Raw genomic sequence first — 12757 nt, 5'->3', positions numbered from 1 at the left:
AATTGAAGAGTCACAGTTCTATTAGAAAGGATTTTTTTGGTTCTTTAGAAGCTCAGGAATTTTGACATTAGGAACTACTAAAATAGAGTTCAACATAGTATTTATATTGCTGAGGAATCTGGTTTAGTGTAATATATTTCCATGGCTCCAACACCACTTAACTTTGTGGCTCAGAGCATCTACTGGTATCTTTTCAATCATCTTGTACAGTAGTATCTTCTTGGCATTTACATTCTCAGTGTTTTGGAGGAATACACAAATTGATAACTAAGAATACTCAAATTGGCATTGGGATGAGTTCAGATTGCTTCTAACTAGAAAAAAAATTTAATTAGCAATGAAATCCACAAGGAGTTAGGTTCACAAGCTTGAGCCCTTGGGGAGGCCATATATATCTGTATGTTGTAGTTGTACAAGTCTATGTGATTGCTCTTTAGACATGTAAGATAATGTATCCCTCATGTTGTTTTGAACTCTCTAATATTCACAGAGTAGGTAATAACGTCATTTACATTACATGTACAAACCATATGTTGAATTGTTCTATGAGGCCATTTAGAAATCTCTAATTGTTATACACAGTTATACTTAAAAGATGATTGATAGAATCAGGGTACTCTGTATTTTGAGAAATCACATGCCCTTAAAGTAGCAATATGATAGTTGATTGGGATCTACTCTACTGTCCAGTGAGTTATTGCTCCAAGTTGGCCATATACCAGGTAGAAAGAAGTACAATTGTTTACCTTGTATTATTGGACTGGCTAATAATGTGCAATGTCGAATCTGAACAAGTGGTCCTAAGAGGAATCTCCTTGAATGTAGTATTATTACCTTCCCGTTTCCAGTCAAGGGGATATGCATGGATGTAGAAGACATGTCTCTGTGACTTTTAAATCAAATTTTATTTTTTTGCTGGTTCTGGTTTGAACCCGGTCACTGTTCCTGAGCTTTTGTGCTCAAGGCTAATGTTCTACCACTTGAGCAACAGCTGCACTTCTGGATTTTTTGTAATTTAGTGGAGATAAGAGTCTCACAGACTTTCCTGTCTGGGCTGGCTTCAAACTGTGGTTCTCTGATCTCAGCCTCCTGAGTAATGATTAGAGGCGTGAGCTACTGACACCTGGCTTCTTTTAGATCATATTTTTATCACAAACACATTTAAGTTAAACATATGTATATACTTATTTATTTTAAAAATCCTATTCAGTTTTTAAATTACAAGACAAGTTTTAAAAACCAAAATAATAATAACAGTTTGTCAAGGCAGATTTTCAGATTTGAACTCTGAGCTTGCTTTATTATTCCCTGATTCACAGAGGTACCATCAATCCACTAGAACATAAGGCCTCTGTTATTCCTACTTGGAAAGAGACCACTGATTGAACAGAGGCTGCATATTTATTCTTCCAAATGACCCTTAGGCCTCCAAAAAGGCATTTTAAGTAAAGAAAAATCCTATTGGACACTATAACAGGAAGAAAAGGCCATTTGAATTAAAAATAGTGAAGGGGAAAAAAAGAATCACATTTACATTTTCTTTCACATGATTCCCTAAAAGAATTTATTTATTTTTTTTTTGGGGGGGGTCCGGTCGTGGGGCCTAAACTCTGGGCCTGGGCACTGTCCCTCAGCTCTTCAGCTCAAGACTAGTGCTCTACCACTTGAGCCACAGCGCCACATCCAGCTTTTTTTTTTTCTTACGTGGTGCTGAGGAATTGAACCCAGGGCCTCATGCATGCAAGGCAAGTGCTCTACCACCGAGCCACCTTCCCAGCCCCAAGAATTTATTTTTTATTAGAGACCCTTAAGGAAAGATTTGTCATCTAAAACTACTGAGAAGTTTAGAGCTAACACTTAGCTGTTAGAAGTATTTCTACTCACCCTGCTTCTTTAAAAAAAAAAAAAGTCACTTTAAAATGTGATAAACCTTTGCACTGAATTTTTCAGTGGGAAAACACTTTGGAAATGGTGTTAGTGTCACATGACAAGAGTGCTTACTCCTAAAATGTGTGAACTTTGGAAAAGGAAGAAAAGGTTTTTCTCTGTTCACAGTCATGCTCTCCTCTTTGTTTTGTGAATTTTTTCCTTTTGCTACCATATGACACAAGAAGCTATTAGCAGATAATTACATATTAAAATTAGTTTCAGTACTGATACTTTAGGTACTTTCCACAATGAATCTCAAGGACATCCAGGAAAAGTAGGGTTGACATATGCATATATATATATATATATCCAGTAGATGTTCCAGCTAACTTTTATTGTCCATTGTAAGGTTTCATTTTGATTAACTTCTTAAGCTATCACATTATATCCTTTTTTTAATTTGTGGATTTTTCAAGAACATTAATTTTAAGCAGAGGTGAAATAACAGAAGGAAAGTAGGTCTATTCTTTTGATCTATGTTACTAACAGCTAGAAAGATTGCCCATTGAAGAGAGATTACAACTTTTAAAAGAAGTTAAAACTCCCAATATAGGGCTTATTATATGTATTTCTAATTCCCCTTAAAATTCCAAAACCATTTGTATATTAAAATAAGTCCAAAATCACCTTCTTAACTTTCTCTGTAGAAATTTGGGCTTCATACTATTTGATAATGCTTGAAGCAGAGCCTTTATAAATTTATGGACTAAATTTATTTTGGTGTCTATTATAAGGTACCAGTCAACTTTACCATGACAAATGTAGAGGAGGGGCTGGGAAGTTGGCTCAGTGGTTGAGCGCTTGCCTTGCATGCATGAGGCCCTGGGTTCAATTCCTCAGCACCACATAAGCAAAAAGAAAAAAGAACAAAAAAAAAAAACCCTCAAAAAAGACAAATGTAGAGGATACTTAATATTACTTTTCTCTCTGAATATTTCTTCTTACCTCCTTGAAAGGAGAGACTTGTTTAAATTTTGTAATCTCTTTATATAATTCCCTTCAAATAAAGGAATAAACCATGTTACCTTTGAGAAAGTAATTAGTAAACATGTTTTATATCTTTTAAAATGATTTGTCAAAGCCAGATGCCAGTGGCTCAGCCTGTATTCCTAGCTACTCAGGAGGCTGAGATCTGAGGATCATGGTTCAAAGCCAGCGCTAGCAGGAAATTCCATGAGACTCTTATCTCCAAATAACTATCAGAAAACTGGAAGTGGTGCTGTGGCCCAAGTGGTAGAGTACTTGCCTTGAGCTGAAGAGCTTAGGGTCAGCACCCAGGCCCAGAGTTTAAGCCCCATGACCAACCTCCTCCTGCAAAAAAAAGATTTGTCAGAACATTTAGGGATCAAAAGATAGATGTTGATAGAGACTAATTTGTAATTATCCCTTAATAGTTCTTATTTATAAGATGATAGAGCTGGGGGGTGTGGCTTAGGTAATAGAGCACATTCCCAATATATGCAAAGGTCTGAGTTCAATCCCTAGTACAAAAAGGAAAAAATAAAAATAAAAGAATCTTGATCTCAGCCTCCCATATAGGTGGGATGACAGGCATGCACTATTGTGCCCAGCTGTTGGTTGAGAAGAGGGTCTCATGATCCTACCCCCTCGCCCCCGCCCCAATCCCTGAAACTGGCCTCAAACTAGGCTCTTTCCTATCTCATCCTCTTGAGTGTCTAGTATTGTAAGTGTGAGCGACCATGCCCAGTTTAGGGACACAGTTTTCAATCTTGAGTGTTATAAGCACAAAATTATATTCTTAGCCTGTTTTAATAATCAGAGAAAGTATTTGTGCAGTTATGAACTTCATTATAACAGTTAAATTATAATCTTTATAATCCATGTGAGGACTGGTAGCTCTGTGTGAAGATACATTTTCTTGTCATAGAAAACATTGCTAATGTTTTGGACTAATAGTGTTATGATAATATTTGTCATTTATAAAGCATTTAACAAATTTCCCAGTGATTCAATTTTTTTTAATGTTAGTAAGATGTTTTTATAAAGTATATGTATAAGAATATAGGAAAAAAGACAAACTAATGTGAAAGTTAGCTGAGTATCAATGATAAGACTTATATCTTAGGTTTTTCAAAAATAATTTTCTTTTGGGGAGCATAAATACATAATCTGGAAAATCATGTGAACTCTCCATATAAATATACCCATATATGTATAAGATTATGATTTTAAATTATGATTTTAAAAGAACATATTCCTTTTTAAATGGTTGTGAGGTATAGATTATTAGTAGGACATAGGCTAAACATGAGTAAGGCCTTGAGTTCAATGTCTAGCACCAATAAAAATAAGTAAAAAAAATGTAGAGCAAAATAAAACAAACTGCTTTTTGGTGAGTTCTTAGTGAAGCATTCTTCCAAATATTGGCAGAGCAAGAACTGTTCATCTTTTCTTCATTGAGAGAAAACCTTTCAGATACAGTTGTCAGAAAATTGAGAGTTATCATTATAAGCTTATAATCTGCTTATAGCATTAAAAAGGTTTTTGAGGTGATACTGAGTGATTATGGAAGTTTCTAAAAGATAGAAAATTAGAGGGAAAAACCCACCAGAATCAAAGTAGGACTTCATCTTATCTTCTAAAATACCATGACTTTTTCTTACTGGTGTTCTTTTTTGTTTGCTTGTTCAAAATGAAATTTGTTATATGGGATTCTTTGAAAAGAATGTGAATTCTTATCATTTAGACTGCCTTCTTTATGGAATTAAATGTCAGTGACATCAGAACTTTGTTAACCTTAAAAATATCAGTATTTAAGCATAATTCAGCAACATAGAAGCAGTTTACCAAGCTATCATCCTTAATATTTGGCATTCACAGAATTCAGTCGTCTATTTTAACTTTCTTGATTCTTGAACACTTGAGATTGACAATGTTTCCATTAAAAATGGGAAAACTTACATAACATTATGTGTTAACTAGAGTTGAAATTGGAGTGAATTTATTCCAATCTTTATAGCCTTGCTTGAATACTATCTAGATGTTGAACTAGTTACAGAACTAAATAAGATACAGTTTCCATACTTTGTATCCCTGGACTTCCCTGCTTGATGATCTGCTTGAGATCAACTGAGTTGGGCAGCCATGTAATCAGGAACACCAACAACAACGTCTGTATCTGGACAGAGGTAGACTTCAATGTTACCCTATTGGGGAGAACTGTTTAGCACTTCTTCAGAAAGTGTAATCTCTTCCAAGTAGTATGTCTGTATATATGGCCAAACGTGACTACAATAGAGTTCCAGTGTGTGAGGGTGCCTGAGGTTTCATTGCTGATTACAACCTTTCTGCTTTTGTGTAAGCTCAAAGGTTGGGCTTGAAATCAAGCCTTAGGAAGAATTTTAAAATTAGATAATCAAGTTTCAGCCTCCAGGCAAGAGATTCCCAACCACTACAACCTTTTTTAGAGCATCTATTTCTAAGTAACTTGAAGTGATGCCCTGAAAATTGAAGTGCTCTCAGAGGCCTTTGAAATTGGAATGCCTTGGCAGTAAGGACAGTAGATTGGGGGAGTGAAGGCTAATATTATGTCCTGATAAACTTGATAAGCAGCCCATCTTGAATTTTCCAAACAGTTAACAGAGTGATAACCATTAGAACTGGCACTACATGTGGAAAAGGAAGGTGAGGCATGTGGTATGTCTGGTAGTTGGATACTTTCCCAGTGATTCAGCAGTTGCTATTCCAGTTAGAGAGCTTCCTTCAAACTTTTATTGTTTCCAGTAGCTGCTGCATCCAGCTAAAGTAAGTGAGTTGTTAGCATGCTAAACATTCTCTCCAGCATTTATATATTTATATAAGTATCAATAATATTTATATTAAATGTTAAATATTACTTATTCTAATAATATCTAATATATTATACTAATATTTAATATAAATATTATTTATACTATTAATATTATAGGAGTTTTATATACACTTATTAGTGAAGAAATAAATCTGAGATATACTGAAGTTTTTGGATTTTGGTTTTCATGGCTTCTGTGTTGGGTGATAATCTGTGGGGAAGAATTTAAGTTCTTAAAAAAGGCCTCCCTCACATTCTACATTTGAACTGAAGTCTGGATCATAAAAAGGTTGCTATCCCTGTAAAGATTCCTGAGAAGACAGAAAACATCAATGTTACTAACCTTCAGTTAGGAATGAGTTAAAGGAAGAGAGGTTGTTGGAAGGGAAATTGGAGGGATCTCAAGGATCTTAGGTCATAGAAGGCCATGGAAGTACTGGGAAGAATTTTGGGTTTTACTCTGAGCAAGCTGGGGACCATTGGAGGACTTTATACGGAAGGGTCAGGTGATCTATGACAGTTTCTGGGACAGGTACTGGTGTCTCATGCTTATAATCCTAGGTGCTCAGGAGACGGAGATCTTAGGATTGCAGTTTGAAGCCAGCCCAGGCAAAAAGTCCCTGAGACTCATCTCCAACTAACCACCTGAAAACCAGAAGCGGAGCTGTGACTCAAAGTGGAGAGCACTACTAGCCTTGAGCAAAATAGCTCATTGACAGTACCCAGGCCCTGAGTTCAAGCCCCATGACTGACAAAAAGAAAAAGAAAAAAAGAAGACAAGTACAGTAGTACATTCAGAGAGCCAGGGCAGAAGCAAGGATACCAATTCAGCAGTTACTGTCGTGGCTCAATCTAAGTAATGACAATGGCTTGGACCAGGGTGATGATGACAAGAATTAAGAACTTACTGTAATCAGAAATTTTCTGATTTCCTATTTTTTTAAATGCCATCTTTAGTATTAACAGCTTTACATTGAAATCTAAATAAAGTAACATTTTGAACTAGTGCATAGTTCTGTAATTTCTAGAGGCCATACTTTTCAAGTTAGTGATGTTTTTGACAATTAAGAAACAATTTTAAAACATATTAAGCCCACTTCATTTGCAAATCTATTTACACACGGGTCTGGTTGAGGTAAAAAATAATAAATAAAATTCAGGAAACAGAAACTATATTTTCATGTGTTTATTATGCAGTTCATTTGATACAGAGAAGCTTTTGGTCAGTCCTGTGTGTATCATCAGTTGTATGTAAATTATTATGTGATCCACTGAGTATTTCCCTGTTCTTAGTTCTATGAAAGTAGAATTATATTTGCCTTCCAGAATATAAATGATGCCCAAAAAACGAAGTAAAAGTTAAGGTGCTTCAGTGGTAAAGAGGAATTTTCTGGTTTGTTGGAAGGCAGCATGTTTTCAGCAGACATTGGGTGGTATTATGAGAAAAACAAATCAAGCATCCATAGTACAGTACTGAAATCTGAGAATGTGTGAGTTTTCTTCAACAGTAATTAATCTTCTTGGAGTCAGGTTACCTAAAGATTCCATGAATCTACTGTAATTCATTTGACTGCTTTGTGCCTATTCTTCCTAAATCTATATTATATATCAGGGTACTTGCCAAAGTTTGTTTATACTTCTTAGAATATTTATTGTTCTACTCTCCCACTACTCAGGTAAACATTTTGCTTTGTACTTTTCATCTTTTTGTTTTTATGCACTTATTTCCATATGGTTGTTATTTATCAAGGAAATGTATTTTGCAAATAGTGGTTTTGATTTTTAAAAGTTAAATTGTTTTAATAGTTAAATTGTTTGCTTCATTTACTTTTCATAAGCATTCATTAAGATGTTGGGTCAATTTTTTAATTATTTTCACAGCTATTTCTGTTCTTGGTTGAAAAGCCCTCTTCCCATGTAACTCTGCTGGGCTTTGATTGTACGTTTTATTCAGTTAAATTTGTTATAACCCTTAAAATGATAATCAAGCAAAAGTCAGAAATTAGTTTAAGTCTATTCTCCCTCTCTCTCTCTCTCTCTCCATATATATATATATATATATATATATATATATATATATATATATATATATATGGTGATAGTGGAACTAGGGATTGAACTTAAGTCCTCAAGTTTTCTAGATAGATGATCTACTTCTTGAGGTAGAATTTCACTTTATGCCTAGGCTGGCCTGGGCTGTGATTTTCCTAGTGTTCTGGGAATAACAGATGAGCTGCTGCACCCAGCCATTGGTTGAAATGGATTCTTGTGAACTTTTATACCCAGACTGACCTTGAACTACAATCCCTCAATCTTTTCCTCCCAAGTAGCTAGAAATACAGGCTTGAGCCATTGTGCCAGGCTGAGAACTGTATCTTTTTCTTTTCCTGTATGGCCTTGTTTTTTTTCTCAGAGCCATAATTCAGTAAATTTTGCAAGATCCGCCGTGATAATTTTCAGGTAATATAAATTAAATGCCAGTGTGCTAATTAACTCTTCGATTCTTTCTAGAATTGAAAATAATTCTTTTTAGATTATAGAAATATGTTTTAAATATTAGGAATATTATAAATACCTTCTAAACATTTTTGAAACTAATTAGATCTTAGCTATAAAAGTATATTCAGGAAAATAGAATTTATGTTTGTAATGTATTTGTTCTGAATGCAGGCCAAAATGTACTGATGGTTATTGGTGATTGTTTTGCAGACTTCAAAGGAAGATCTTCTGCAGGCTGATTTTGAAGGTGCTTTGAAGTTTTTCAGAGTTCAACTTCCAAAGAGGTACAGGGCAGAGGAGAATGCCAGGAGATTGATGGAGCAGGCTTGCAATATTAAAGTAAGATCTTGAACTTATTTATGTATGTTAAAGGTCTAGCTTTAATACAGAATAACATAGGAGTGTTTAACTCCTATCTAACTGTGTTTAAGGTGAAGTATATGAAGTAATCTTGCCCTGACTTTTTCCTCATTCAAAGATGTAGAGCCTGCTATACCTTCTAGTACAATTTAGGGTGAAAGGTGGCAGGTCCCAATTGTAATAATCGGGTGACAAACATTTATCTTCTAGATGGGGGCTCCAGAATGGGCTGCTATAATAGTTGTTTCCATGACAGCAGACTTGGTATTTTGCTTTGCCATCTGTTTAAAGATTATTTAGGACAGAGCAAGAAAAGCCTGTTTAGCCAATGCAATGTTTTCCTTTATCTAAGGGATATGAAAAAGTTTGAGTCTTGTTCTGTCTATTTCCTTCCCACATGTGCCAAATGTCTTCATATATACTGGCACATATCATATATATGACTTAAAAATACTTTAACTGAATTTAAATTGAAAATATGAAGTTTTGGTATTAGGTTAGAAAGCATACTTTTAAAATATTTGAAACTAATTTACTGATAATAGTTCTTGTATGTCTGGAATATATTAGGAGTTCTTCTTACCCATGGCATAAATCTAAATTTGTCTCCTAAACAGACCCACAAGTACATTTTTGCAGAAGAAGAGAGACAATAAACAACATAATAAGTAATTTAATATCTTAGAAGGTGATAAATAGTTGTGGGAAATAAAATGTATAGAAAAACAATAGTAAATAAATTTTGGGGGGGGAGAAAGGTTATGAGTGTTATTAGTTAGGTAGCCCTTACTCAGAAAATGAGTGCTAAAGGTATTTTTTTTAAAGAAAAGAAGAAATGAATGAGACACAGGATTACTCATAGAGATGACTGGAAAAAAACCTTCCAAGCAAAGGCAACTGCTTGAACAAAATGGAAACTGCCAAAGGCTCTGAGACCAGTTCAGGTTTGGTAGGTTAAGGAACAGTGTGCCTGAATTTAAAGAAATAAGAATAGTAAGAATAGATGTTAGAATGCTCACTAAAAGCATTGAAGATAGGAACCCTTGAAAGATTTTGAGTGGAAGAGTCTAGATTTTTAGATGATGATGATGTTGTTTAGATAAGAATGAGTAAGACAATTAGGGAGATCAATAGGTGACTATGCAGCACTCCCTTTCACAGATGATGACAGATTAACCCAGTTTGGCAGTAATCATGATGGGATGGAGATGCAGATGGTTGGAACCTGGGTATATCTTGAAGATTTCATCATGTGTTACAAGTAATGTCACATGCAAATTTGAACATTTTTCAAATTACATTTGAACTTTTTTTATTTTGTCGGTCCTGGGGCTTGAACTCTGGGCCTGGGAGCTGTCCCTCAGCTCTTCAGCTCAAGGCGAGCACTCTACCACTTGAGCTACAGCGCCACTTCCGGTTTTCTGGTGGTTTATTGGAGATAGGAGTCTCACGGTCTCTCCTGCCCAGGCTGGCTTTGAACCGTGATCCTCAGATCTCAGCCTCCTGAGTAGCTAGGATTACAGGCATGAGCCACCAGCGCCCGGCTACATTTGAACTTTTTAAAAATAATTTTCATCAGATTTCCTTTTGTCTATGTGTTCAGTATTTCTTCATATTAGGTTGAATTGGTGGAATTGTAATTCTTACTGTTCAAGAACATCAGATATTAGATATATTAGAAATCATGTATGATTTTGCTCAATATGCTTTTTTAAATTTATTTTTATTTATTTATTTATTGTCAATTGTAGGGCCTGAACTCTGGGCCTGAGCACTATCCCTGAGCTCTTCAGCTCAAGCTAGCGCTCTACCACTTGAGCCACAGCGCTACTTCTGGCTTTTTCTGCTTATGTGTTGCTGAGGAATCGAACCCAGGGCCTCATGCATGCAAGGCAAGCACTCTACCACTGAGCCACCTTCCCAGCCCAATATTCTTCTTTATAATTAAAATAGGTGTCATATCTGTGAATGATAAAAACATAGATTGACCTGGTATTACTAAAATAATTTGAGCAAAATTAGAACTACCTAGTCTATCATTAATTTCAAAGAAAACTTCAAAAAAGAAAAGCATTTACTGAGGAACTCTGTAAGAGGAGGAAAAGACTAGGATGAAACCAGAAGACTTTTTATTCATATTGTATCTAGGCATGGGAAAGGATGCTCCATGCAGAAGATAAGCATAGATGAGAAAAACATGGAATGTTCAAGACCTAAATATAGTCATGATTGATATTAAGGTGTAAGGAGAAAGAGGCAGCAATCTGGATTTGGAATTGGAGATGAAAATGATCAGATTTGTATTTTTTGAAAAAATGATTCTGGCTGCTGTGTGGAAAATGGATTGAAAGTATAAAATGAGATGTTGGTGACATACTAAATATGCTTCATTATCTAGGTGTAACTACAGGCTTGTGTGTGTAAGAGAGAGAGAGAGAGAAAGAGAAAGAAAGAGAGATACAAGATATTCAAGAGTCATAATCAAGAGATCTTAGTAATTAAATATGAGTATTAGGGCAGAGGAAGCAATCCAGTAATGACACTCAACAGTGTTCCTTAGGCAACTTGACAGTAATCACACTGAGAAAGGAATCAAACAAAAACAAATTGCATGAATAGGACTTAATGAGTTCAGTTTTGAGTATGTTAAGTTTGTGGTTCATGTTCACAAACTCATACCCAAGTAAATATCAATATCCAACAGATAAGTGGATATGAAGTAAGAACTGAGCCAAAAGTGAGGGCATTTTGATAAAGGAGTGTGCAGAGTGAACAGAGAAAAGGGCTGAGAATAGATATATTCACAGATTTTTTAAAAGGGCTGAGTAATAGAAGTTGGCAAGACTAAGAAGATGGGAAGGAATGTATCATGTCAGTGATTCCTAGAAGTCATGTAAGGTACTCAAAAAGTTCTGATAGTCTTTAGGGGGAGCTGGTTCAGTGGAGTGGTGCTGTATAAGAGTAAACATGAGATAATTAAGTGGAGAAATGAGATGAAGCAATTGTTTGAAAAGATTATAAGGAAAGGATGAGAAATGGAAGAGATAGCCAACAAGCCAGAGAGTGAGTATGGGCAAGGAGAAGACATGAGGCTAAAATGGATGGAATGGGAAATAGGAAAGATGAATCTTTAACTGCCAAAGAAAAACAAAACGTAATGAATTCTAATGTCTCAACAAGTATCTGCTATATGCCAGGTACTGTATGAAATTCAGAGACTGAGATGGTGAAAAAAACAGATATGCTCTCTGAATTTATGGGTTTACAGTACTGTGGGGAAGATATTAATTACATACTCATATTTATAAACAAATTTACAAAATGAGGTAAATACTTAGAAGAGATATAATAAGGATATATAAGTTTAATTGGGGTTAATGAAGTACGGTGAGGCCAGGGCTGTGGTACATCATTAGACTGTGGGAGACAAAAGAAAGGAAAGGAGATATTCTTGATTTGCTTGATTTTTGAGAAATTTTCTTTTGCCAATTTCTGTGGTATAAATACTCCCTCTCTAGATGGTTTTAAGCTATCAGTGACCTAGCATCTGCATCAAATAATTTCTGAATATTAACAGCCATTACTCCAGAGTTAGTAGCTGCTGACTTTAGCATACCTCAGGATCACGAGGCTAGTTGGGCAAGAGTGGTTGTCAGAGTGGATAATGGATTTTAGTAGAAAAGAAAGTAGAGACAGATGGGGGTGAAGACACTGCAAGAGGGGGAAGGAAATAAAGAACTGTTATGCTCTATAGATAGGAAGAACGGTGATTTGTTTGTAGTTACCCAAGGAGGAAAAGTATTTGCTTCGGAAAATTCTAAGCTCTTATGTAATTATAACTCCTTTGTGCAGCTACTTAATGATGATGGTGATGATGATGATTCTAAGCTATATTCCAGCTCATTTACTTATATATGGTATTGGACAATTTCCATCCTCTCAGAATGGATGAATACAATTTGATTCTACCCTTCACAAATCATGGTTTTAATGAAATAACAGTGAATTTCTCTTTTCTTTTCTTTCTTTCTTTCTTTCTTTCTTTCTTTTTTCTTTCTTTCTTTCTTTTTTCTTTCTTTCTTTCTTTCTTTCTTTCTTTCTTTCTTTCTTTCTTTCTTTCTTTCTTTCTTTCTTTCTTTCTTTCTTTCTTTCTTTCTT

At 35.2% G+C, this 12757-nt stretch overlaps 1 protein-coding gene across 1 annotated transcript in view; it reads left to right on the top strand.

Moving 5' to 3' along the window:
* Positions 1-12757, top strand: part of LOC105985115 (rab GTPase-activating protein 1-like) — a 379696-nt gene that overhangs the window by 342457 nt on the left and 24482 nt on the right. Inside the window, exon 18 of the mRNA XM_013015523.1 lies at positions 8450-8578. Within this exon, the coding sequence (XP_012870977.1) occupies positions 8450-8578 (129 nt within the window). The remainder of the gene's footprint in view (positions 1-8449; positions 8579-12757) is intronic.

This window comes from Dipodomys ordii, unplaced genomic scaffold (assembly GCF_000151885.1).
Source record: "Dipodomys ordii isolate 6190 unplaced genomic scaffold, Dord_2.0 Scaffold27, whole genome shotgun sequence".
NCBI lineage: Eukaryota > Metazoa > Chordata > Mammalia > Rodentia > Heteromyidae > Dipodomys > Dipodomys ordii.
The sequence above is the reverse complement of the archived record's forward strand: the minus strand, read 5'-3'. Positions and strand labels throughout refer to the sequence as shown.